Consider the following 26,292-nt stretch of genomic DNA (forward strand, 5'->3'; position numbering starts at 1 on the left):
GCTGGCAGCAGGAGAACCTGCCCCTGCCCGCACCATACCCCTGCCGCAGCTCCTGTGTGTCTCAGGACAGAAAGGCAGCCGTAAAAGCTGCTGAGATCCAGGGCCGTGCCCCAGAACCATTGCACGCTGCACAGCACCTTCAGACAGGCCATCTCCTCCTGCACGGCACAGCCCTGCCAACACCCCTTATCTGAAGCACCCATCCCCAGTGGCTGCTCTTGCATCCTTATCCAACCCCATCAGCACCCTGCGGTTCCCAAGGGCTTGCTGACAGCTCCATTCCTCTTCCACCATCACCGCCTGGGCTGGCAGGACACCAGGGATGTGTTTCCTGGGAGGCCAGGCTGTTACCCAGCTGCAAAAAGGTCTCCGAGATACAGTTCAGATCGCAGTGTCTGGGGTTCACGTTGAAAAGACAAGACCTTGTTACAAACCTTGTTATAAACCCGTCTATTAACAGGTTATGTTATTAGCTACTCATGTCTTTCAAGACTGTTTTGTGTTTGGATTTTAGACTTTTCCCTTTGCTCCTCGCCCAGATGTGATGAGTAACAGTCAAAGTGAAACAGTTCTGGGGGGGGTGGAAAGTGCAATTTGCTTTATCACTGCTAGAGGAGGATTTAGTGCAAAGAGAAAGGAGTCTCCCCAGCCATGGGAGGCATCACCAGCTCTTTTGTATGATGATGCAAAGTGCCCTGCAAAGGCGAGGCAGAGGCAATCACATACCTCAGAAACATCAGCCCATGGAGCTGGTGTTTGCCTGACAACACTGAGCATCCTTTGTGCCCAGCCATGGCTGCGCTGCCTGCAAAAGACAGAGGGGGAATAAAACCCACAAGAAGTAATCTTTAATTCCTCCCCCCCCAAGAGCATCCTTTGGGACAGGGTTTTGTGCAGAAGCATCAGTGTGATTTTCACACCCATCTGGAAGCAGCTCTCCGATTGATTTCTCTTCCAAGCCATTGGAGCTTTGCTTCTCCCGCACAGCATCGCTAGCAGAGGAGGCTATTTTAGGAAACACCAGAGGTTTTCAGAAGCTGAGGAGAAGATACCAACTCATTGGGCTCAGCCTAGAAAGGGGGAATGAAATCCTTTCATTAAATCCCCCAGGCTGAAATCCTCTGCCCATTTACCTAAATGGACTTCAAATGGTGTCCCTAAAGGTCTGCCTTTCACTTAACCCAAGCCCCAGGCGTGTGGCTGCAGACCCTGGGGGCTCGCAGCAGAGCTGGCCATTGAAGGCCTCACTGAGATGATTGTGAATCACACAAGTGGCAAACCCAAACCCAAGTGGGCCCACAACTCATTAACCCAGAGCTCCGAGCAGAAAACAGGACTTTTGCCTTTCTTTTGCATGTGTTTGCTTCAATCTTCCCCGATTTTAGCGCATGAAAGGAAAGCTGCTCAGCTGTCACAAGCCCTGCTGAAAAGCCAGGAAGGATTTGCTGGCTGGGGAGGAGGGGCTGCCCCCTGTGAAGGAACAATGTCGTGGTGGCACTGGAGTTAAAAAGGGACAAGATTTGGTTTCAAAGCTGCAAGAAGGGGTTTTGTGCGCTCCCACCTTTCCAGTCCAACAGCTCAGCCCGGCCGTTTGCTTTGTAGGTCAAGGCTTTGGGAATCACCTGGGGTTTTAAAGAAACACCAATAAATTAAACCTGGTATAAACAGTGCACAAAGGGAGGGCTTCAGCCTCCAGGGGCTTTGCCTGAAGCAAGAGCAGAGGAAAGGGGAAACGGCTCATGGGGCTGCCCGGGAACAGGGACAACGCCAAGACATTGCAATGATACAGAGGCAAAAGGAAGCCTTTCATCAGCCCCTTCCTCCATCCATGCCCCCGACACGGCTCCCGCTGGGAAGAACTTCGTGCTCAAAGGGCAAAGGCTCTGCACCTTGAGACCCCAGCCCAGGTGAGTGCGGTGCAGGGGGGAAGCTCTGCTGACCAGCCAGCTCCACTACTTGCTGTTGGGGGTTTGCTTCTCCTGCACCGGCTGCTTGTGCTTCTGGGCGATGCCATAGGGGACATGGGCAGCGATGGTGCCCATCTCTTTGGCTCCCTCCACGTGGAACATCTGGTCATCAAAGAAGATGTGAGGACGGATCTTCTTCAGCAGCGGCCCCTTGGGAGCCCCGGCCAGGAACAAAGCCTCATCCGTCTCCAGGCCCCAGCTGCGCAGAGTCTTTAGTGCCCGGGCCCCGGAGCTGGCGGCGCTCCTGGCAGTGACCAGGTAGGTGCGAATGGGACATTCCATCCTCAGCCCCTTGCAATAGAACTTCTTCTGCAGCTTCCCCAGGGCCTCCAGGAAACCCTTCAGGGGTCCCTGTTGGGGCAAGAAGAAACCATCACTGTGCAGAGCTCCACGTTATCCCTTCCTCCAGGCACCCAGTCCCAGCAGAGCCAGACACGTGGCAAACCCCTTCTCCCTGTGGGCCCCAGGAGCAGCAGCATGGGGCCATCCGCAGCCATCCCACGGGCCAGCTGACCCACGGCAGCTCACACTCCATGTGCCAACCCCTGGCTTGCTCCCAGAGGCAAGAACATCCCTGTGGGCTGCCTTCCAGAGGCTATTTCTGGCTGGACCCCAGTGCTACCTGTGCCAGAGGCTTGTTCTCGTGAGCCTTTTCGTGCTCAAAAAACATGTCCAAGCCGTGAGCCTTCACAATCTGCTCCGACTCATCAGAGAAGAGCACAGCATCACCATCGAACGCCACCCGCAGCTGGTTCTCCGACACCTCCAGGTCTTTGCTGGGGCTGAAGATGGTGGCTGCAGCGATCCCTGTGGAGGTAAAGCGTGAGGCAAGAAGCAGCAGTTACCCAAGGACCCAGCCTCGTGGCTTATTCATTGAGGAGCAAAGCAAAACGCAACAGGCTGGAAGCAAACGCTGCAAGGAGATGCATGCACCCAATAGTGCCTGCAGCTTGGCCCCAAGACCTTTTACAGCAAACAGATGACAAACCTCCCTTGGCATACAAGAATTAATGGGGGAAAACAGTGCTTTTGCCTTGGAAGAGCTGTGAAGCTTGAGAAAAAACATTACTATGGAAACTAGAGGCGCCGGCGCATGAAGGATGGGATGTGGGACAAGGCAGACACTAGTTTTCACACTGATGCAGGGACATTGGAGCTATGGCTGTTGACACCAACCCTCTGAGGGCTCCAGGCTCCCCCCACTTTCCCCCACAAGCCAAACCTCAGACTCACCCTCTTCAATGGCCCCACTCACTTTCTCGGCGTCGGAGGAGAGGTAGAGGTTGGTGTGGTAGGCCTTGAGGTAACAGATGGGGCTGTTCCCTCCCGTCATGCAGAACCTCTCGATGAACAGATCTGAGGGCAGACGGACCCAGGGTGAGCCCCGCTGCCCCAGAAAAGCCTTGACACTGTTCCCTCATGGCCTCCCAAGAGCAGCAGGATGGGGCTAACCTTGGTACCACTGCTCAACAGCACGGCTGATGGCCAGAGCATCCTCACCACCAACCATCACCACTGAGAGCCGAGGAAACAGGGGAGAGGTGGGCTCAGCACGTGGTTTGGAGGAAGAGATGGGAGAACACATCTCCATATCCCACTGCCAAGCAGTAACACTGCCTAAAGCCATGGGCACCTGCACAGAGCACGGCTTTGCTCTCACCATAGTGGTTGATGCTGTTGATCAAGCGAACCCCAACCTGGGCATGGTTGTTGGTCATGAGGACGATGTCGAAGAGCTCCTCGCTGTCAGGGTAGAGCTCACGCAGCTTCGTGTTCACTGCTTCCAGCGCCTGCAGCACCCAGGGTGAAGGGAAGGAGTCAGTGAGGCCCCAACACAGCCCTGACCCCCTCAGCACCGAGCAAAACCCTTCTGTGACCAAAGCCAGGGATCTGACCGACCCCAACCGCACCGTGGTGACCCCAGCAAGTGCCTTTAGCTGGGGAAAAGGGACTGATGTGGGGAGCACCCATGGAGCTGCTCTGCTGTTTGCACACACAAAAGGTTTCAGGCTTTCATGAGGAGATGGGAATAACTCTGAGTTAACAGGTAAGTGTTTTTCAAGCAATCTGAAACCAAATGCCTCGCTGCAACATGTCAGCACTAGGAGCTGGCGGCTCCAGCAAGGCTGAATTCAGCCAGTTTAAAAGAATAAATACAATTTAATTAAAAAAACCTCAAATCCAATAAAAATATGAGAATTCCCCAGCAGGAAATGATCCAAATGGATGAGTTCTTCAATTCCTGGGCTCCGTTGCCAACTTGGAAAATCCAGCATTTCCTCAGTCTTGGAAGAAGCACATCACTTGCCAGGAAGTTTATTTGACCTCCGTTTGCTCTGTGGCTCCATCCCCTCTGCCACACTGCTCATTTCCCACCCCTTCCCCACACGAGCACCCCATTGCTCTCCCCTGACACTTTGGGTGAGGACCACGGAGCGGGTCTCGGCTGTGGCGGGTGGATGCTCACCTTGACGAAGGGGAAGGCAGCCCCGGGGAGGAAGGGCTCGTTCTCGTGGTCCAGCTGGTATTTCACATAGGCCTCCACCCCCTGCTCGCTGTAAATCTTCTGCTCCTCCTCCATGCGGAACAGCGCGCGCGAGGACACCGCGATGGTGATGGCGTTCTCGGGCTTGGGCTGCAGGGAAAGGGAGGCAATGGGGAGGCAGCCCCTGCACCAGACCCGAGATGGGATCTGCTGACTTCAGCATGAACGGCCACGGTGCGGGTGACACCTCCATGCCGATGCGAAGGATAACGGGGCAGCTGCAACCCTGATGTTCCAATGCTTCACCAGGCAAAGCCTTGATGCACCATCCCCACGCATTCAGGATACCCAAGAGCCTTTTTCTGCTGCTTGCATCATGCCAAAACCCTCCCAAAGCAAACAGGCTTTCAGGATCCACCCAGACCCAACGTGCTACCCCAGGAGAACCACTCAACCCCAGGCAGAAGGAATTTGGGTGGCTTTTCCCCACCTCCCCAGCCAGCAAAAGCCACACACTGCGGCTTGGCCTGTTCTGCACTCCCACGATGCTGTCCAGATGTGACAAACAACCCGTGCCAGCTCAGCTCATAAAAACACTTGATATAGCTATTGTGGGCGGAAACATGACAAACAGGTGGTGCAAGCAGTGATTTATGAGTCATTATTATTAATGTTCGAGGGCTTGATCCAAAATCCACTGAAGTCAGCGAGGGGCCTTGGCAGCGAGAAAGGGGACGCCAGGAAAGTCAATCTCGCCTTGACCCCCACCCGTCCTTCCTCCCCCCTCGGAGGGCACAAGGGTGCTAATCCCCATCACTTGCTCACAAGTATGAAAGCGAGTTCGTTACTGATGGCCAGCAAGAAATCCTCGCTCCCAGAACAGCAAATCCCAAGGAGGGAGAGCGGTGCAGCTGCCGTGTCCCCAGCAAATCCCAGGAGTGGGACAGGGTTTGGGGCTCACACCCGGGATGCTCCCTGGGTGCGATCCCAGCCCATGTGCTCTCTGGCTGTGCCCAGGGATGCATCTCCGCAGGGAGCCCGTGAAATCCAGGTCATCAGCACTCCAGAACCACCTCACCCTCAGCTCCCCTGTGACTTCCAGGATCCTGGCGCTGCCCCTGTGAGTAATGCTCCAGCAATGCCGTTTGCCATGGGGCAGGAGGGCGCCTTCGCCAGCTCCGCACACCCAGGTGCTCCGGAGTTCAGGCTCCCACCCCGCCTAGGGCTGAGCTGCACAGGAACAGCAGCCGGGCAGGGACACGGCACCCATCAGCACTGGGGATCCTGCCCTGGGGCTCGCTCTGCCCCCAGCCCGCCCCCGCTGATCCTGCGGAGCCTGGAGACGCACCCAGGGCTGAGTCAGTGCAGCCCTGATGCCGTTCCCAGCCCCGATGCCATTCCCAGCCCTTTGAGCAGTACCCGAGGCCAGCCCTGCAGTGCGGCTGATCCCTGAACACCTCTCCAAAGCCACACGAGCACCCAGAGCCCCCTCACGCAGATTGGAGAGCAGATGATGACTTGACACACATTAGCTCAGGCTGAGGACATCCCTGAGGCCAAAGGGATCCCTTTCCCACTGCATTTGCAAGGAATTCGGTCTCATTTGGAAGCATTCCTTTTGCACAAGCAGTTAAACACGCCTCGGAGCACGAAAGATCACCGAGGTCCATGCGGAAGCTGATCAGCAACACCAGCATCACTCCCACCAGTGAGCCACAGCCAGGTCCCCATCTCACCTTTAACCCACCCAATGGGTGTTAGCTATTAACCTGGAGGGCCAGGTTGAGACTTGGCCTGTGACAACTCATTAATTAATAACTCTGGTGTCATGGGCCATTTATTAGCTAAAAATATTAATAACTAGTAAAGGTCTTGGGACATCCGGCTGTTAGCCTTCAGCAGGGAGCCCTGCTGCTCCATGCAGGTCCTGAGTTCCTGCCAGCACTGGGTTATTTATCCAGGTACACAGGAGATCCACTGGGTGTTTGCTCCCTGCTCCCGGTCCCCAATGGACAATGGGGCAGAGCATCCTCCCCAGAACTGTCAGGAAAGCAGCACCCACAGCACAGGGAGATGTTCCAGGGTGCTGAGGCGCTGGCACAGGGTGCCCAGAGAAGCTGTGGCTGCCCCATCCCTGGCAGTGTTCAAGGCCAGGTTGGACACAGGGGCTTGGAGCAAGCTGCTCTAGTGGAAGGGGTCCCTGCCCGTGGCAGGGGTTGGAGCTGGAGGAGCTTTAAGGTCCCTTCCAACCCAAACCAGGCTGCGGCTCTATGAGATGCGTGGGGCTGCAAGCAGAGCCTAACTGGGTTCCCAGCCCGGATTTGCACCTCTGTCTCCCCACACCTTGCACTGGGCGGGTGCCAAGAGCACAAGCACCTTGCACAACGGCAGCCAGGCTGCTCAAGGTCCCTTCCCTGCCATTAAAGGCACCAGCCTCCAGGAGGTTCATTTAAGAGGCAATAAACACAGCAATAAAAATAACCATAAGCCTGGGGCCTCGCTCTGCCCCGGCCTGGGCTGGAGCCCCAGCTGCCTCCGGGTGGGAAACCCGGCCTCCGGGAATGGGACCTGCCGGATCCTGTTCGCTCCTGCCAAGGAAGATTTGCACCTTTGGAGGACTTTCTGCAGGAACATCTCAGCCGGGCGCTAACGCAGCTCTGGGCTGGGCTGGGATTATCCCTGTTTGCTCGCCGGGAAATGCTGATGTGGACAGAATAAGGCAATTCTGCTCTGAGAGGAGGGATCTGCGCTTGGCCATTCCTTTGAAGTGGAGGTTTCACTTGGAAGCGTTCCCTCCTCAAGGTTGTTTGGATGCCTCTCCATCCCCGCTGGTACTGCAGGAGATCATTACCGCATCCAAAACCAGGCTACAGGAACCGCAGCACCGCAAATCCTCCGTCAGAGCCCTGCAAACAGCCCAACAAACCCCCCTTTGCCCTGAAACGTCACAATCGGGGGGGAAATACCCTTCATTTTTAACAGGAAACGTGTGCATGGAAAGGTCCTGCTCACAGCGCTCGCTGGGACGTGCTCAGTCCCACAGGCCGTCATGGAGCTCAGCACCCACCCCAACACAGCCGCTTGCTGCCCCGGCCCAGTAGGTTTGGGCACTCTGAATGGCAAACCCTGATTTACCCTCCGAGGAGCAGCCAAGGTCAGTTAAGGCTCAGGAAGTGGCTGCAGGGCTCTGCCCAGCTGAATCCAACCAAATGTGCTGCCTGGGGATTCCTGGTGGGTCCTGTCCCTTCCCATGGGAAGGTCAGATCCAGCCCCATCCTGAACATCAAGCAAGAGGTTCACGATGTGTCTAACAGAACGAGCAGGCAGCATGGGGGAAGGTCCCATCCCACCCCTGGGCTCAGCCACACAGCAGAGATGACCAGGAACATGTCCTGACAGCCCAGCCTTCTGAAGAGGAGCATCACCCCTTGGCACAGGGGCAATGGGTGCCCCACAGGGTCCAAACCCACCCATCTCAGAAGCATCAGTGACCCTTTCCTGCAGGTTCCAGCTCCATAAAGGGCAAAATCCATCCCAGACCCCAACACCCCGGGGTTGGGTACAGATGTATTTCTGTACATTGCACATCCTCCTCTGCAGACCCAACAGCTGCTGCCTTTAAATGACTCCTTTAATCACATAAATAATCGCACAAATCCTAAGCACCTTCCCCAGGGATTGGGGGCAGACATTTGGAAATCCCACATGCTCCCAGATGTGCCACAGTGGCACCAACACCAGCACTGCCCTCCCTGGCTGGCTCTGAGGACGAGCCACAGCAGGGATCCCCTTCTGCACCCCTTGAACCTTTTGCACTGCCTGGAGCTGAATCAAGGACCCACCTTGACCCTAAAAACCTGGAGGAACCCTGGCCCTTCCCTGGATGCTGCAGAAGACCAAAGCTGTGGCCAAACTGAAGATGAATATTGGTGAGTTTTGGCCACAGAAAGGGAAGGGTTTGCTCCAGGCTCAAGCATGGTCCCTACCGCACCTAAAACACCCCAAAACTGAGCACCCCAGGGAGCCGGATTGGGTCCCCATGGGTGCAGGGGACGGGCAGAGCAGCTCCAGCTCCCACCATCCCGGCCTCTCCTCCCTGCAGTGTCACTGGAGAGGCCAGGGGACATACCCCGCATTGCTGAGGGGTGACAGGTCCCATCGCTGACCTCCCCGGCTGCCAGCAGCGAGGTGGGAGCAGGCTTGGGAAGAGCAGAGACCCCTGCAAAGCCGGGGAGCCCCATGGGGACGTCCTGTCCACCCATATCCCAGCCTGGAACGGGGTCCTGCGCCTTACAGCCCGCGTCCAGGAGGAGCGGAGCCCACAGCTCGCTCCTGCTCCCCCATCACCGGACCCTGCTCCGGCTGCCAGAGCCGCTGAGCCAGGAGGATAGACAGACCCACGGGGACCAACAGACCCACGGGGACGGGTGACAGCGAGCTCCATTGCCCACATGCAAAAGGGAGCCCCGGGCGGGTGCGAGCCCCCTGCTCGGGATCAGATTAAAGTGCAGGGCAATGGCTGGGATGGCTTTGAGTTTTCCAGAGGCATTATTTATACTCGGAGAGTGCCCTGAAGGCATCCATCACGGCCCCGGCAGCTGCCTGGCAGCGCTGTGCTGTGTGACGGCAGCCGAGCTGCTGGCCATGGGCACAGGGGTCCCCAGCTTGCCCCATGGAAGGGCATGGGTCCAGGCTGGAATTGCCTCCAGCCCCACATGGAGGATAACGTAGCCTAGTCCTGAATGCAGGGATCTCAGATCTGCTGTTGGGAATCTGGGAACACGCAGGGAGCTGAGGGAATCCAGGGAGATGGGGGCAAGCCGGATTGATCCCAGGCAACCAAAGGCAACCCAGGGATGCCATGGAGGGGTGGGGGCACTTCGAGAGACGAAGGGGTTCCCCAAGGACCTGGATTGAGATAGGGGCTCCAGGAAAAAACAGAGACACGCAGGGGGACCCTGGAGAGGCTGGGGGACATGGAGCACCCAGAGGGTTCCATGGGGAACCCAGAGAAGATGAAACACCCAGGAGGACCCTGGAGCATCTGCAGGAGATGGGGCACCCAGAGAGACCCAGAAAAGAGGAGGCACCACATCGGTGCCCCGTGCCTCAGTTTCCCCAGCTGTACAGCAGAGAAAGGCGCGCTGGTCACAAGGAGAGGAAGAGGAGGAGCCTGGGCTGATGACAGCACGAAACGAGAGCACCCAGCGGCATCCCACCACCAAGCCAGGCTGCCCCTCTCCTCCGGGGAGGGCGACGGCCGCAGCGCTGAGGGTTGGCAGCCCCGGGGGCTGCAGCCGGGTCCCAGCACGGACTCCACGGCGGCTGCTGCCCGGCAGAGCTTTGTCCCCGCGTTCCCCACATCCACACCGCAGGGACCCGCAGCCCCCGGGCTGGCCGTGGCCGGGTGGGCTCCGAGGGGGCCCAGCCTCACGCTCCGCAGCTACGGGCGCGCTTCCAGGCGCTCCCATGTTCAGCCCTGGTTAGATAACGCAGGCTTTACCTCTAATCGCCCCGTAGCAGGCGAGCCTGGCAGGGGCCTCTCTACCCCTGTGACACCCCGGGCAGGGACTCGACTGTCCCCCTGCTCCGCTGCAGCCACCTCTCCTGTCCCTGGCAGGGCCTCCTGCCTTGGCACAGGCAGCTCCTGGGGCACGGAGCCGCTCTGCAAGGACACCTCAGCCCAGGAGGGAGCCGGGGACCTGCGGGAACCCAGAGAGACTGCAGGGATCCTGAGAGATATCGGGCAAATGAGTGATGCCACAGAGTGGGAGCACCTGGAGAGAGGCAGGGATTCCCCAAGGGCCTGGATTGAGATGGGGCTCAAGGGAAAAACAGAGACACGCAGGGGGACCCTGGAGAAGCCGGAGGACATGGGGCATCCAGCGGGTTCCACGGGGGACCAGGAGAAGATGAAACACCCAGGAGGACCCCAGAGCACCTGCAGGAGATGGGGCACCCAGCGGGACCCGAAGGAGATGGGGATGCGGGGAGAAAAGGGGAAGCACTCAGAGGGGCCGGCTCCCATCTGGGTCGGGGGCACTGCGGGGCTCTCACCGATTTGGGTTTCTTCTTGGGGGCGAGGTTATCGTAGAACGCTTTGGCCTCCTCCCAGGGCCGCCCCGCCGCGCCCGGCGCCCCGGCGGTTCCCGGCGGCTCCATAGCGCGGCGGCTCCGGGGCACCGGCGGGTCCGCACGTACCGGGCGCTCCCGGAGCCGCGGCCGTTCGGCGGAACGCGCTTTATAAGGCATCCCATGAAGCTCCGGGGTTTCAGCCCACCGGGCCACGGTTTAACCGCTTCGGGACCGAGCCCGAGCCCGCCGCCCCCCGAACACCGGAGTCGCTCCGGGGCAGAGTCAGCGCCGGGGGCTGCAAACGCCGAGGAGCGAAGGGAAAGGGCTGGGGACGGGGTGGCACCAGCAGAGAGCGCGGGGAGGGCACCTACGGGTGGCACCGGGGGGCTCTCGGTGGTCGCCGGGGTTTGCTCACCCCTGCAGAGCACAGGGGGGCACCGGGGAGTTGAATGAGCCCAAGGAAGGGTCAGGACCAGGAGCCCGTGAGTGCCCTGCGCTGTGTGTGGTTGATGGAATGAATGTGGGTATTAATGAGGGCTCTTCACTAAGCGTTCTCCCACAAGAGCCGGTGGGGTTGAGTCCTACCAAAGCTGTGCATAGAGCTAGGGCTGAAAATGGACCAATAGACACACACCCCACAACCCCCCCGAGGGCCTGGGGAGCAGGGAGTGAACCCCAGAGACCGAAACCCAACAGGCAGGAAGAGCCAAGGGATGGAGGATCCCACCTCACCTCACCCAGCACAGGGCAGAGCCGCAGCACCGAGCTCAGCAGAAGGGTTTTACCCAAAGCTCTGTGTCAGCAGCTGAGCGCCAGCCCTGCCCCTATGGACCACAGCCTCAGGGACCCCCCTTTTCCCTGCCCTTGAGACAACCAAACACAACCTGGCTTGCACTGAAGTTCAGCCACAAGAGCCCGGCCAGGTGAGGTGAACAGGGCTGGCTCCAGGCCTCACCCAGCTGCCTGGATCCCAAACCCTTTGGGATGCCCTCCTTGGATTTTACCATCATTTCAGCCTCATCAAAGGCTCCTTTTCCCTTTGCAGGTCCCTCCTGGGACATACCTGAGCTTGCTTTGGGGTGGCCTCAAGGGAAGCAGGAGCTCTGAGGGCCCCAGGATCACTGAGGCCATTCTTGAGTCCCAGCTTGAGTCGCTGCCCTTTCCAACAGCAGCCCTGGCACATCCCCAGGCTCCCGCACAGCAGCAATGCCCTGGTGTCCCTTGTCCCCCCTTCCCCAGGCACTGCTGAGCTGCAAACACACACACAGAGCCCAGGCAAGCCCAAGGTGCAGAGCTCCCTCCCCAGCAGCACTCCTAAACATGCACACACTGCTCTGGCTTGGGCATCTCGCATCGCTGCGCTCGGGTGCTGCAGGGCGGATGAGATGTTGGTGGGTGCAGGGTGACCAAGCACCCAGCCAGGAGCCAGCCCTGCCTGTTCACTATGGAGAAGTGCTCCAAGCTGGTGAGAGCTCCCTAGCAACAGGCACGGTCCCTGCTGGCTGCTGATGGAGGAAAAAGGCCAAAGGAAGACACGTGCAGGGAAGATGGGGGTGAAGAGAAGGCTGAGAAGGAGGATGAGGATACAGTGGCTGCAGGTCCCAGCTGCTGGTGGTGCTGGGATGGTGCCCAGGACAAAGCCACCAGGTCCCCAGGCTATGCCCAGCCCTGGACACAGCAAGGGTCCAGCTCCTGGTTGCCAAGGGAAACGCATTTCCAGCACAGATCCACCCCGGATGGGTAACATCCTCCTCCCCAAAGCTACCTGCATGGCTGAAGGGTTTCAAATTCACCCATCTGAACCCAACTGTGCTATTCCCGAGGGCTTCTCCATCTCTTGGAGTGCCACAGATGATACCTATGAATGATGCTCAGAGCGCAGCGTTATCAACCCACTCTCCCCAGCAGCCTTTTGGGGGAGCACCACACATGGGGGACAGTTTATTTTCCCATTAAAAAAATAGATAACTTCACCATTTAACATTACAGTCAAAACCACCACAGCGTGCAGACTAAATACCGGCCTGTGACAATATTCCTGTCCTTGGGCAGGAGGGATGGAGGCAGCAGGCTGGGGTGGGGGGAGGAAGGAGGCAGACAAGTTTCTTGTGGCCTCAGAGCCCTGCCAGGAGGCTCAGCAGGTACTGAGCCCATCCACACCTCTCCACAGCCCCGGTGCCCTGTAGTGCCATGCACCAGGACATGCCTTCAACACCCACACTCCTGTCATTGCCCCAGGGCAACCTGCAGAAGTCCCTGCCTTCAATGTGGGACCCCAGGCCACAGCTCAGTATCCAGGACCTCCACAGAGCATCCAAGATGCTGCTGGGGCAGTTGTGGAGGTCACCCACTTGCTCTGCCAGCTCCCAAGGTGATGGGGTGGAAGGTGGCTTCTGGGATCAGACACTGGCCACATCCAGGGGTGGCCCTGGGCACTGCTGCTGTCCCCTAAAGTACCCTGACAAATCCTGGCTGCTCCCAGCAGCCAAAGCAGAGCTGAAGAAATGAAACCAAGCACCCTGCCTGAGCTCCCAGCACCCCGGAGCCAGCCCTGGGCCTTCCAGGCAGGGAATTGCCAGTGAAGGACCAGGAGCAGGATCTGGGACTTTTCAGCCTCCCTGTAGGCACCACAAGCAATGAAATGGGGTGGGGGGGAGAATCAGCAGCAAAGGAAAAGAGCTGGGTTCAGTTAAGATCAGGGAACAGGCCAGGAGGAAGCAGCAGGGACATGGGAACAACTGGTCCTGGATGGCAGGACATGCACCATTGGCTGCAGGGAGTCCAGCTCCAAATGGGAGAGGGTGGATTTGGGGATAACCTCAAGCCCACAGTACCCAGAGCAGGCTCTATCCATCAAGGGAGAGCTACAGCCCCTGGGCCGCAGGCTGCCAAGGATGCAGTGGGGATGGGTGGCAGGAAGGACGGACGGAGCATGGCTCATGCCTGGGGCAAAGCGGGCACAGGGACACTCAGCGGGAACAGGGATGTGGAAAACCCATCCCAGGGAGCAGAGGTTGGCTGCAGCCAGTCCAGCCCCGACCCCGCAGGGCTCTATTTCTGCATGTCACACTGCAGGAGGAGGACGATGGAGGGGTCGCTCCTCGCTGCCTCCTTGAACTCCTCCAGGGAGATCTGGTCATCCTTGTCCTTGTCCATCTTTGTGAAGATCTTGTCGACGCGCTGCTGCGGTGTCAGCCCGTCTTGGTTCATCCTCATCATGATCACAGTCCCCACCATCTTGTAAATGGCCTGCAGGAACAAGAGGAGCAAAGGATCAGAGTGGAAATGTTGGATGGACAGAAGGTTCCAAGACAAGGCAGGGGACATGACCATTGCTTTCTGGGAGCCAACATGAGCTATGTTGCTGCACAGCTACATCAGGTGCTCAGCAGGTACCTTTCAGACAAAGCTCTGGGCAGGAAAAGTCATCCTTTAGTGCCAAAAGGACCCAACAGCTGGGAAAAGCCTGGGCAAAGCCAGCTACCCCTGCTGCTTTTGAGCCCCGGTACCTCAATGATCTCCAGCATCTCCAAGCGCGTGATCTTCCCATCCCCATCCAGGTCGTACATCTCAAAGGCCCAGTTGAGTTTCTGCTCAAAGGTGCCCCTGGAGGTGACGCTCAGGGCGCAGATGAACTCCCTGAAGTCGATGGTCCCATCGCCGTTCTTGTCGAAGGTGCGGAACGCGTGCTGGGCAAACTTGGAGGCATCTCCATAGGGGAAAAACTGCAGGGAGGGGAGAAGAGAGAGGTGGAAATGAGGAGGGGGAGCTACAGGGTGTTGGAGCCCTGGAGGCAGCTCTCAGCCCCATCCAGTGGAGCCCACCTTGATGTAGAGCTGCTGGAACTCCTCCAGGTTGAGGATACCGGTGGGACAGTCCTTGAGGAAGCCCTTGTACCACTGCTTCAGCTCCTGCTCGCTGAACTCCGTGCTCCTCACCAGGTCATCCAGCATCTCCGGGGCCAGTTTGCTGCTGTGCTTGCCCATGGCTGCCCCTGGGAGGGAAAGCATGGGTCTGACACAGCAGGCATGGAGAGGGCTGGTGCTCCCAGGCCCTCCCTCCACCCCGGCAGCTGGTTAACCCCACACCATGATGTCCATTGCCCTCTAAAGATGGGACAAAGGAGAGGCAGCACAAACCCTCCCTGGCACCGCTGGCCTCACAGCGCCCAGCTGGTGGCCGAGCAGGGGGTGAGGACGGGCTGTGCCGTGGGGCACGGGCAGAGCCTGTGTCTGTGTGGGCAGACCATGGAGCCGCTCCGATACACGCCGTGCCCGCTCCCACGCAGCGCCGGCTGCCAGCGCGGCACAGCCCGAGCACCAGATGGTTTGCCAAGAGCTCCTGGAGCTCCTCTCTCCGTGGAGTTGAGCAGAAGTTAACCTGGAGCCTGACCAAGCTCCATCTCCCATCCAAGCATCTGATTTCCTGGCCATGTGGGCTCAGGGACAAGGGGGTACCCTGCGATGGGCACAAGCCTCCCCCCCGCAGGAATGTGAGGCTTCCATCCAGCCCCCTCCCAGCGACTCCCGCAGGCAGAGGCTGCTTCCTGCCCCATCATCCCACCGGCATCTGTCATCGTCTGCTGTGGCAGCGCTTAACCCACCACCCCTCGGCAGCCAGCACTGAGGAGACATTCAGACACCCACAGAGCACGACGCTTCCCAGTGATGCCCAGCTCGGCCGTGGAGCTGCACGAGCCCTCCTGGCATCAGAGCCCAGCTCTGACCTGCAGGGACAGGTTAATCCCCACCGGGTACCACACTCATGTCCTCCTGCATCTCCCACCACCAGCCCCTCACCAGCCCAAGGGGCAGCTCTTCCCTTCAGGGAACAGCAGTGAGGACCTTTGCTAGAAGCATCACACCGTGTCCTGCAAGCCAAGCCCTCAAAGAGCCCAGGACTCAAAAGCAGCATCCTTTGGTCCAGACCTTGATTCCCTTCTGAGCAAGGCCCAGCACAGGCTATGCCAGGACAGGGGACAGCAGCAGGGACAGTCACCCGCTTGGCATGAGCTGCTCATCTCAAACCACCGATACCATGATGGGCCGCGGGCTGTTGGTCCCAAAACAGGACAGAGGAAGGGTCAGCACGAGTGTCCCAGCACCCAACATCACCCACCGGATCGGCACCCATCGGGGAGCAGGGGAGGGGATGGACGGGGCGGCGGGGCCGGGGGCTGCGCTGCCCACCTGGGGGTAGCTCCGGGGCACCGACCCCGACAACCCCGGGGAACCGAGTCCCAGCCCCGGGGGTGACGTGGCCCCGGCGGCCCTTACCTGACGTGCGGCGCTAACGGCGGCGGGGCCGGTGCCGGTACCGGAGGGGCCGCGGTCCAGCCCGGCGGCTCTGCCCGCGCCGCTCCCGCCCCTCTTGTAGCCGCGGGCCGTCCGCCCCCCCACCGGCGGCAGCGTTCGCCCATTGGCTGGGAGCGCTGTCAATCAACCGAGAGGGGCAGGAGGGGGGGTCGAGGTGGGATACTGGGGGATATTGGGATACTGGGGGATATTGGGATGCTGGTGGAGGGAAATGGCACTGGGAAGCTGGGGGATGCTGGAGGGGAAAGTGGAGAGAGACAGGGATGCAGGGGGGATGCTGGCAGTGGGATGCTGGGGGAATGCTGGCAGTGGGATGCTGGGGGGATGCTGGGGGGATGCTGGGGGGATGCTGGCAGTGGGATGCTGGCAGTGGGATGCTGGGAGGATGCTGGCAGTGGGATGCTGGCAGTGGGATGCTGGGGGGATGCTGGGGGGATGCTGGCAGTGGGATGCTGGCAGTGGGATGCTGGGGGGATGCTGGCAGTGGGATGCTGGGGGGATGCTGAGGGGATGCTGGCAGTGGGATGCAGGGGGGACGCTGGCAGTGGGATGCAGGCAGTGCTGGTTCAGCATCAGGGATGCTGCAGGCCCTGCCTGCCTGGGGGTGCCAGCCTGGTCACCAGTGAGCAGAGCCCTCCTGCACTCCCTGCCCTGCTGCCACTTGCTGCTTGTTTCCTTCTCTCTGCCACGCTCACCTGCCTCTGGCTCCTGTTCCTGGTGTGCCTGACCCCAAAGCATCCCAAAATCCCTTCCCTTGTGCTTGAGGGCTGGCAAAGGCCGTGCTGCCTGTATCCCCCTGCCAGGCACCCAGCAAGGCCCCACACTGAGGGGGGCACACCAGGACCTCCCTGCTTGGCAGAGCAGCAACAAGCACAGAGGGGAAAGGGCCCATGAATCTGCCCTGATCTCCAGAACCAAACGTGGAGTGTTTCCATGGCGGTCACTGGTGGCTCTTCCCAGTGACCTTGGTCATCCCACCATGACCCCAGTGCCACCCTTGCAGCTGGTGGCCACTGAGCCAGGATGAAGTCTCCAGCCAGCCATGGCTGGTCCCACACCCTGGTTCCCAAGGGGACTGTGGGATGCCATGGGGTGCTCCCCTTTCCCATTGGGGCTGCAGGGACCCATCATGCTGGGGGCAGAAGGAATGGACACCCCATGGCTGGACACACATCCCTGCACCATGCCCTTGGCCAGGGATGCATCCCCACCTGGGCTGGGGTGATTCAGCCCCACAGCTTCCAGGTCCCTCCACCGGGCACATGGCCCCAGAACCTCTCCATGAGCCTCTCCAAGAGCACAGGGGGATGAGCATTCCCCCCCCCCCAGCACCCCATGGCTGGTTCTCATGTGCTCAGCTCATGGGATGGGCTGTGCCAAAGGGGCATGAGGTGGCTGGAAGAGGTTGGGGAGCACCAGGCTGTGGGTGCCACAGCGATGCCCTGGGGCTGCTGTAGGGTACTGGGGTGCCCAACTTTATGGGGCTATGACACCCCAAGTCCCGGTGCTGGGGAAATGGGAATGGCCGCGCTGGTGCCTTCAAGCACCGGGCTCGAGCACCCGGCTGAGCCCAGCGGCTAGATCGGGGTACCCCAAAACCCTCGCATGAGCCCAGGCTCAACTGGGATGTTGGTCCTGGGCAGCAGGGGGGCTCCAGCCTGTCTGGGCTCTGCAGACGGCTCTGGCTCCACGCTGCCCTTTGCTCCCCACTCCCGCAGCAGCATCACCCCAGCTCCGTGCCCCGGGCTCGGTGCAGAGCTCCCGAAGTCCCCGTTACCCAGCGGCGCTGCGGATGCGAAGGGCTGCAGCTTCCCCCAGCGGCTACGGGCTGCAGCAGCACGGCCTGGGGGGGGCAGTGCCCAACGGGGGGGGACATCATCCCTTGGGGAGCAGCCACACGAACCCCTCCTGGCCTGGTGCGGGGAGGACCCGAGGGAGGATGGATGGTGCCGCCTGGCCAAAACGGGGTTCCGGGGACCCGCGTCTGGTTTGTCCCCACGGCAGTGGCACCGGGTGGGTTACGTGGCTGTCCCCACGGTGCCATCCATGGGCTGTGCTGGGGGCTAAGGAAAACGTGGGGCTTCCCCCCCACCGCGCTCAGAGCTGTGACAAGGGGTGGGGGGCACACAGAGGCACCCACTCGGTGTCACCGCGTCCCCCAGGACCACGGAGCAGCCCCGCAGCGGGACCCACAGCCCGGGCCCCGGCAGCCGCCGGCGCGCAGGGGGTTAAACCTCCCCGCCTTGCTCGCACTGGAGACGTCACCGTCACCCGTGTCGGGGCCGGGGGGGTTATGGTGGTCTTTGTGGTGCGCTCCGCGCTGGCGCAGGGCTCACGGCGCTTCCCAGCGCTCCGCAGCACCCGCAGGCACCGGCCGCCGCCTTCAGCCCCCTCCGACACGGTGAGAGACCGGACATGGGGGGCACCGGCCTGTAGACCGGGGCGGGGGGGGGGGGGGCTGTAGCAGCCGCTGGTTGTGTCCCCCAGGGACCCAAACCCGTGTGAGGGCCCCTCTTTGCACCCCCAAGCCCGGTGCACCCAGCATGGGGATGCGCGGCGGGTGCAGCTCCCCACGGCGGGATGATGCTGCAGCCCCGGGGGGGGACCTGGGTGGGTGCGGGAGCGTGGCGGGGTGCTGCGGCTCGGCTCCTGCGGTAAATCCTGCCGCTCACCCGCAGCCGCAGAGACGGAGGCCCCCGGGACCCCACCGGCCCCTCTCCGGGGGGGGGGCTGAGCCCCATGGCGGGACCCACTTCTCCCTCCAGCCACGGAGGTCCCCAGAGCGGGGGGTGACAGCCCCGGGAAACCCCAGCTCCACCCCGATGCCCCGGCTCATCCTGGGGCAGCATCCGGCCCTGGCACCCTGATTCCCAGGATAAGGCCCCCCCCATGAAATAATCCTTCAGGCACCGCATTTCCGACCCTGCGGCGATGCCAGCGTGGCCATGGGTGGGGGGCAGCGGCAGGAGGGGCTCAGTGGTGGTGGTGGGCACCCAGTGGGCACCCAGTGGTGCGGGGAGGGGGGGGGTGTGTGTGTGTGAAGGACGTGGTGCCCGGTCAAGGGAAGGGGCACCCAGCCCCTGCCCAGGGAGCGGTGCTGCACAAGGCTGCAGTGCCCACAGTGATGGCAAAGGGGCACAGCCCCAAGACAGCCCCGGGTGACACCGGAATGGCCTGATCCGGAACATCGGTACCCCTTTGGGGTGGACAATAAGGGCTCTGCTAGCATGTGGGAGGCGATGCTCCTGGGTGCAGGATTTGGCCATCAGCTGGGATGTCCCCACGGAGGTGACACCCTCCACGGGGTTCCCATGGGGAAGGATGCTCGGGGGCAGCAGTGCTGGGTGGGTGCCTCTCCCAGCAGGGTTGGGGAGCTCAGTGCCCCCAGTTCAGGCTCATGGCCCTGAGCAGCAACACTGCTGCAAGCCCCTCACCTGCCCCAACAGCACCCCGAGGGGGATGTGCCGTGGGTCCCCGGGCCAAGCACCTGGGGCCATGGAGGGTGCAAATCAGGGACCGGGCCCCAAGTGGAGCCATCCCTGCAGACCAGGGGGGCTGCAGCCATCTCCATATTCCCACCCAGCACTGAGCCCCCTTGCCACGGCTCAGGCTCCAAGCCAGGGCATCCTCATGCTGGGGACGGTGGGGACCTGTCCTTGCCCCCTCCCTGGGCACAGGCAGGGTTCAGCAATGACAAATCTCAGCCCCAAGCCGCCTGTCAAGGACAACCGTGGCACTGGCGTGAGCGCAGCCTGTGTGAGTGCCAGAGGAGCGAGTGCAAATCTTCCCCCTTCCACTGCTCTGGGCACCCCAGGGAACCCCCAGCACCATCCTGCGGGGCCCAGAACCCCACCAAAAACACCCAGCAGGATGAACCCCGGGGTCACTGCACCAGGGCAGCCCTCGATGCCTTTGTGCCACTCCAGGGTACAAACACACAGCACACGTAAATAGAGGCAGGGGGTGCAGTGGGGAACCGGGGTGCTCTGGCTCCCCAAAAGCAGCCTGGGTTGTAGCACCAGCCTGGTGCACCCCGTGCAGCCTCAATGTAAAACCACTGCTTCCCTGGCCTGGGAGGAGGAGGAAGGCAGAGCCATCACTGTTGATGCTCAGGGGCTGAGCTGGGGCTGAGCGGGGAGCTGCTGCTGCTGCTTCCTTCAGCTCTTCCTCTCCCATTCCCTCATCACATTAATTAAACCCTAGTGCTTAATTACAACTTGCTGAATCCCTCAGCTGCTTCCCAGGGCCAAACCCATGGGGACAACTCCGACCTCCCCCCCCACATCCCCTTAGGAAACGTTGGAGATGGGGGAACGTGGGGACCATCCTGGCACCTGCAGGATTTGGGTTGTGGCTCAGCAGCAACATAAAGGGATCTTCATGCACCGCGTGGAAAAGAGCAAACCCAACCAGCAGCGCCGGGAATGTCATCCCTGGGGGCCTTGGTCTCTCCAAGGGGAGATGGGGACAGATGGCTCAGCCCCGGGGTTGTCCCTGTGCTGTCCCAAGGGGATGGGGATGCTCAGCCGGCTGCTGGCAATAGAAAACAAGGGAGGTAAATCAGATGAAGGCCGGTGGCAGGGTGCGGGATGGGGCTCCCCCAAGGGCATGGGGTGCCCATGGGGTGTCCTGACCATCCTGCCTTCCTGCCTGCAGGTCCCTGCCAGCCCATGAAGTGACAGGCGGGTGGCACAGCCCCTGCTCCTGCCACAGCCGCCGCACCGGGCACCGAGGTAAGGACCAGGGGCCGTGGCTGTGGAGCGGGTGGGACCCCAAACAGGGTCTGTGGGGCTGAAATCCCAATTGGAGCCTTACCCTGTCCATAGGGGGTGCCCAGCCCCGTCACTGGGGAATTGGCCTGACCCTATGGGGGGAACCGGGGCGCCTTGGAGGGGGGGCTGTGGGGACGGGGCACCCATTCACAACCCGTGCTCCGCTCCCCGTTCTCTCCCCACCGCGGCACTCGGTGCCGGTTGAGCCGCCGCTCGCACCGGGGCTGGGGACCGCGGGGCCGGGTGCAGGTGGGGGCTCGGGGCCGGGGGGGGGGGGGGGGGGGGTTCCAGCCGGCGGTTGCCGGTGCTGTCGCACTGAGCCGTGTTTCTCTCGCTCAGGTCCGCTGGCCATGGGCAACCTCATAAAGGTACTGGGCAAAGACTTAGAAAACTGCCCTCATTTTTTCCTGGATTTTGAAAGTAAGTCCCGGGAGCGGGGAGGGCCCGGGGTGGGGGGGGGCTGGAGCCGGGGCCACCGGTGCGGCTGCTCTCCGCACCACGGGGATAGGCACCGGGGTGTCCCCAGCGCCTCGGGGCAGCCCCACAAAGCGCTGAGTGGGGCAGGGGAGCAGGACCCGTCCCTGCCCCATCCCTCAACGTGCGGGGAGACGTTCCCTGGCTGAGCCCCCGTGTCCTGGCAGCGGGACCCGGCCCCTGAGGACCTCAGCCGCATGCGGTGGCACCGGGTGGCCGTGTGGGACGGGCGGGAGGCCGGGAATGCCGGGGAAGGAGGAGGGAAGGATCCTGTGCTGCAGGACGGGCGGTGCTGCGGTCGCAGCCTGCATCCGAGGAACCGGGCTCAGGGACTCCAGTTCAGCCCAGGGGACCTGCCCCGGCTTCCGCTGGCCCGCGCTAACTGGGACACGGCTCAGACCTTCCCGGCTGGACGCGGGTGTACGGGAAACGGCGGCCCCCACGGCAGAATCGGGACCCGGCGCAGTCCGCCCCCCCCCTTTGCTTCCTCTCCCCACCTTCCTCCGGGGGCACGGCCCAGAGCAAGGGGGGGGGGTAAAAGCAGCGCAGCAGCAGCCGCTCTCCTCGGCCCCTGCTCGTCCCAGCGCCACCGGCACCGGCACATCCCAAAGCTGCCGGGCTGGGGTCACGCAGCCGCCCCGCTCCCACGGTGAGGGACCTTCCCGGCTCCTCCTGCGGCCTCTGAGCCTTCGCCCACCTCCAGCCCCTTCCGCGGCCCCTCCACGGGGATGTGGCTGGGGGGGGCTCCCCACGACCCCCGTGTCAGGGCTGGCTCTGCAGCTGGAGGCGGGGACACTCCTGCAGCCAAGACTTGAGGGACCTGCTCCCCACTTCGCCCGGCGGCTCTCGGCTCTCTCCTCCCTCTGCTCCTTCCTCTCCATCACCCCATCCGCCAGCGCTCATCACCATCGCGGGGGAAGAGGCTGCAGCCGGGGCCGGGAGCAGCCGCGGGGTCACCCCGAGCCCTAGGGAGCCGTGGGGCTGGGGGGACGGACGGGGGCTCCGGCCGCCGCCGGTCGCTTCCCGCAGCCCAGCACCTCTTCCCCGAGAACCACCTCACCATCATGCTTTTTGCCTCTTGTTTCTTCTCTTGCAGGTTTCACATGGGGAACCTTCTAAAAGTGTTGACTTATAACGAGCTTGACCAAGGCCCTAATTTTTTCCTTGACTTTGAAAGTGAGATGGGATTTTTATTTCCCTTTTTCGTTCCGTGCTTCTCCTGAGTTCCACATCCTCACCATTTTGAGTTCTCGTCCCCGCCGCCCATCGCATCGCGCCCATCCCAGACGTCCTCCCCTCACCTTTGCTGTCCAGGGGTCTCCCCGGGGAGGGGGGGGCCGCGGCCGCAGACCCATGGCCGGGGGCTATCGCTCCCCACCTCTTCCCCGGGGCAGTTTGCAGCCCGTCGGGGCTGGGGGCTGCTCGAGGACCCCCCCCCCCCCCGTGTGCAGGACCACGGTCGCAGGGCAGCCAGGACTCACCCCCACCCTCCCCAGCCTCTGGCTTGGCTCAGTCTTGAGCAAGGAGATGGACGAGGGGGAGAAACCCGCCAGGAAGGGCTTTGGGCCGGCGGGGGAGCCGCGGGAGCGGGGCGCTGCTCCCCACCTCGGCTCTCGCCTCTCGGGGCCCCGCTCAGAGCCCTCCGGGTTTCTCTCCCCGGGGCTCTGCCCTGCAGATGCGCAGCCGACGGCGGCCGAGACTGCGGTGTGGAACCCGGTGAACGCGGTGCTGGAGGAGGCGCAGGCGGTGCTGGCCGAGCTCCAGTCCTACACGGGCGCGGGGCAGGAGATCCGGGAGGTGGGTGCAGCCCCGACCCCCCCCCCCCCCCCGGTCACTCTCCCTCCGTGCCCTGGGGCAACCTCGGGTGCTCCCCCCCTCCGCAGGCCATCCAGAACCCCGCGGACCCGCGGCTGCAGGAGCGCGCCTGGGGCGCCGTCTGCCCGCTCGTCGCGAAGCTGAAGCGCTTCTATGAGTTCTCCCTGCGCCTGGGTGAGTGCCCCCAGGTCCGGGCCCTTCCCCACATCCCTCCATGGGGGGGGGGGCACACACAGAATCCCCGGGTGGTTTGGGTTGGAAGGGACCTGAAGACCATTCAGTTCCTCACGTTAGACCACGACGAGCAAGGCTCTGTCCAAGCTGCCCTTGAACGCTGCCAGGGGTGGAGCATTCACAACTTCTCTGGGCAACCCATTCGAGTGCCTCAGCCTCTGTGTCTGACCTGAACTCCCCCCGTTTCAGTCTGAACCCATCACCCCTTGTCCTATCCCTACAGTCCCTGATGAAGAGCCCCTCTCCAGCATCCTTGTAGCCCCCTTCAGACACTGGAACATCCCCCCATTGCACCCCACACCCCTCTGTGGATGCAGGAGTGGGGCAGAGTGGGGGGAGCCCTGGCCATGGGGTGGATGCCACACTGCCCCGTGCCTCAGTTTCCCCAGCTGGGGCTGGGGACATGCGGAGGAGGGGACCAGCAGTGCTTTGTCCCCAGAGAACGCGCTGCGGAGCCTGCTGGAGGCCCTCACCAGCCCCCCGTACGCCCCGACCCAGCACCTCGAGCGGGAGCAAGCCTTGGCCAAGCAGTTCGCAGAGATCCTGCACTTCACCCTCAGCTTCGATGAGCTCAAGGTACCTACCCATGGGGTGGCTGCAGGCTCTGCACACTCAGACCCCCATTCAAACCCCATGAGCCCCTTGGGACCCCCAGGGGGCAGGCTCTGGCCGTGACCCCTAACGCAGGGCTCTCCTCCACAGATGACCAACCCTGCCATCCAGAATGACTTCAGCTACTACAGAAGGACCATCAGCCGAAACCGCATCAACAACCTGCAGGTGAGGGGGGGTCCCAGGGCAGGGGATGGCTCCTGGGGGTTCCACCACCCCAGCACCGCCCTCATGTCCCCCGCAGCTTGAGGCAGAGAGCGAGGTGAACAACGAGATGGCCAACAGGATGTCCCTTTTCTACGCCGAGGCCACCCCTATGCTCAAAACACTCAGCAACGCCACCACCAAGTTCGTTTCCGAGGTGAGGGGGGGGATACTTGGGGTGGGGGAAGCCCCCTCCAGCCCCAATGGCATCAGATGGGGCTGGAGGTCCCATGGAGCGCCAGGAGGGGAAACAGCATCCGGGATCTGTTGGGTTTCAGAACAAGACGCTGCCAATCGAGGACACGACCGACTGCCTGAGCACCATGGCCTGCGTCTGCAGGGTGATGCTGGAAACCCCGTGAGTACCCCACAGGGGTTGGGGGGCACGTCTGGGTGCTGGGGTGCTTCCCCCCCCACCCCACCCCGGGCTCAGCCAGCCCCTCTCCTGGCACAGAGAATACCGGAGCCGCTTCACCAACACCGAGACCCTCCTCTTCTGCATGCGGGTCATGGTTGGTGTCATCATCCTCTACGACCACGTCCACCCCGTGGGGGCTTTTGCGAAGACCTCCAAGATCGACGTGAGTGGCAATGGGGTGCTCCAAGGGGTCACTGCCATAGAATCATGGAATAGGGTTGGAAAGGACCTTAAGATCATGCAGTTCCACCCCCCCTGACATGGGCATCCCAATGTAGATGTGATGCCAGGGTGATGATCCCTATGGGAATGTCTCTGTCTGAGCGGGTCCGGAGGGGAACTCAGCGAGGAGGAGGATGGGGAGGAAGGGACCAGCTCCTTGCAGCACATCCAGGCTCTCACAGCCTCTCTCGCTCCCCCCACCAGATGAAAGGCTGCATTAAAGTCTTGAAGGACCAACCCTCAACAAGCACCGAGGGGCTCCTGAACGCTCTGAGGTGAGGCAGGGGGCCGGGGGCTCCCCCCATGGCGCAGGGCTGGGGTGCCGTGGGGTGACTGTGCCCTCTCTGCCCAGGTACACCACGCGGCACCTCAACGACGACACCACCTCCAAACAGATCCGGGCGCTGCTGCAGTGAGCGACCCCGCCACGTCCCCGGGTCGCCGATGCCATGACCATAGCGCTCATCTTGTACAGAGGGACAAGGGACAAGGAGGGATGCGCCGAAAGGCACAGAGATAAAAGCAGCCCGAGGCTGTGCCCGGGGGGACCCCTCCTCCCAATTCCCCCCCCCCGCTGGACACGAGGTGCGGGTGGCACCATGGGGACACCGCAATCAGGTGCTGGGGCTGGGCAGCGTCACCCCTAACCCCATCGTCATCCCGAGGAGGAGGAGCAAGCATCCCTGCAGACCTGCGCTGACCGGTGGCAACGGCTCGGTCTCCCCTCGTAGACTTTTAATGAGAGCAATTAAATCTCCACTCACCTTTCCTTTTCTACATGGATTTATTTGGGGGTGAAATAAAACGGCATTTACTCTGCTGCTGGCCGGAGCGGGGCCGTCTCTGCTGCGTCCCGTCCCAGCACCCTGCACCATGCTGGATCCCGATCCCCGTGTCCCATCCACGACACCCCTGGGACCACATCCCCCTTCCACGACACTTACCCCGGCTGGGACAAACCCCACCTCCGGCCATGTCTCAACCCTACAGTGACACCACCAGGAGCTCCTGGAGGGACAAGGAACAGGGGCCGGTCCGAGGGGCTGCCCCCCAAGCCAGCCGATCCAGGGCACCTTCCTTCCCCAGCGCTCCATCACCTTCACGCTGGAAGCACTGGGAGGCTGCCGCTTCCCTTTGCCGGCAGATGGCCCTGTGACACCGCGACAAAGCAGCCCCGTGCGTCCCCCCACACACACACCTTGTGCCACCTCCGTTGTGGGGGGACCCGCTCAGCCTGAGCCCCCCACCCGCAGCACAGGGCCCAGTGGCAGCGCTTCCCGGGGCTGTGTCACCCCCATGGGGACACCCCTGGGACCCTCAGCCCAGCATCCCTGGGGTCACTGGGGTTGGTGCCCCACCACCGCACCGTGCCCCGCTTCCTGAGGTCCTTCCCACCGCAAAGCTGCCCCTGCTGCTGCCCCATAGCCCCCTGCACCGCCAGGGCCCGTGAGCACCCCGCGTGTGGCACCCGGACCACACAGCCCTCATGCACGGTGCCCGTGCCTCAGTTTCCCCACCTGTGCAACGGCTGCATGGGCAGGGTCCCCCCGGACACCCCCCTGCATCGCTCAGGGTGCCAACACGGGGACACCATCGCGCCCGTTGCAACCGGGCTCAGCCCCGTGTCCACCAGCACGGCAGCCCCAGGGGGGACCGAGGGGATGAGGAGCTGGGGGTAGACCTGGCAGCCCTCATCCCT

At 62.0% G+C, this 26,292-nt stretch overlaps 3 protein-coding genes across 8 annotated transcripts; 1 reads left to right on the plus strand and 2 right to left on the minus strand.

The window, feature by feature from the left end:
- Positions 1-958: 958 nt before the first annotated feature.
- On the minus strand, positions 959-10,694 carry NT5C1A (5'-nucleotidase, cytosolic IA). 2 transcript variants are annotated; one of them, XM_061480199.1, is made up of 6 exons: positions 10,510-10,693; positions 4,435-4,602; positions 3,628-3,757; positions 3,201-3,323; positions 2,590-2,774; positions 959-2,318 (listed from the first exon to the last, which is right to left on the minus strand). In XM_061480199.1, the coding sequence occupies exons 1-6, from the start codon at positions 10,612-10,614 to the stop codon at positions 1,953-1,955; spliced, it is 1,077 nt and encodes a 358-aa protein (XP_061336183.1). In that variant the 5' UTR covers positions 10,615-10,693; the 3' UTR covers positions 959-1,952. The 2 variants fall into 2 exon arrangements, with proteins under 2 accessions (XP_061336183.1, XP_061336184.1); XM_061480200.1 differs by lacking the exon at positions 2,590-2,774 and having other exon boundaries at positions 3,223-3,323; positions 10,510-10,694.
- Positions 10,695-13,183: 2,489 nt separating this feature from the next.
- HPCAL4 (hippocalcin like 4) lies at positions 13,184-15,895 on the minus strand. The gene is made up of 4 exons (XM_061480169.1): positions 15,804-15,895; positions 14,352-14,521; positions 14,037-14,252; positions 13,184-13,776 (listed from the first exon to the last, which is right to left on the minus strand). Exons 2-4 carry the CDS (start codon positions 14,511-14,513, stop codon positions 13,579-13,581), a joined length of 576 nt encoding a protein of 191 aa, XP_061336153.1. The 5' UTR covers positions 14,514-14,521; positions 15,804-15,895; the 3' UTR covers positions 13,184-13,578.
- Positions 15,896-18,099: 2,204 nt separating this feature from the next.
- LOC133283470 (CYFIP-related Rac1 interactor A-like) lies at positions 18,100-25,104 on the plus strand. Of its 5 annotated transcripts, none has more exons than XM_061480231.1 (12): positions 18,100-18,243; positions 20,499-20,575; positions 20,954-21,034; positions 22,764-22,885; positions 22,972-23,077; positions 23,577-23,713; positions 23,840-23,917; positions 23,994-24,110; positions 24,232-24,311; positions 24,408-24,534; positions 24,798-24,868; positions 24,946-25,104. In XM_061480231.1, the coding sequence occupies exons 3-12, from the start codon at positions 20,965-20,967 to the stop codon at positions 25,007-25,009; spliced, it is 972 nt and encodes a 323-aa protein (XP_061336215.1). In that variant the 5' UTR covers positions 18,100-18,243; positions 20,499-20,575; positions 20,954-20,964; the 3' UTR covers positions 25,010-25,104. The 5 variants fall into 5 exon arrangements, with proteins under 5 accessions (XP_061336215.1, XP_061336214.1, XP_061336211.1 ...); XM_061480230.1 differs by lacking the exon at positions 20,954-21,034 and adding an exon at positions 22,185-22,264 and having other exon boundaries at positions 18,196-18,243; XM_061480229.1 differs by lacking the exon at positions 18,100-18,243 and adding an exon at positions 22,185-22,264 and having other exon boundaries at positions 20,543-20,575.
- Positions 25,105-26,292: the final 1,188 nt, after the last annotated feature.

Source organism: Pezoporus flaviventris, unplaced genomic scaffold (genome assembly GCF_033815535.1).
Source record: "Pezoporus flaviventris isolate CSIRO_AGI_PZ_B2104156 unplaced genomic scaffold, CSIRO_AGI_Pfla_v1 ptg000176l, whole genome shotgun sequence".
NCBI lineage: Eukaryota > Metazoa > Chordata > Aves > Psittaciformes > Psittacidae > Pezoporus > Pezoporus flaviventris.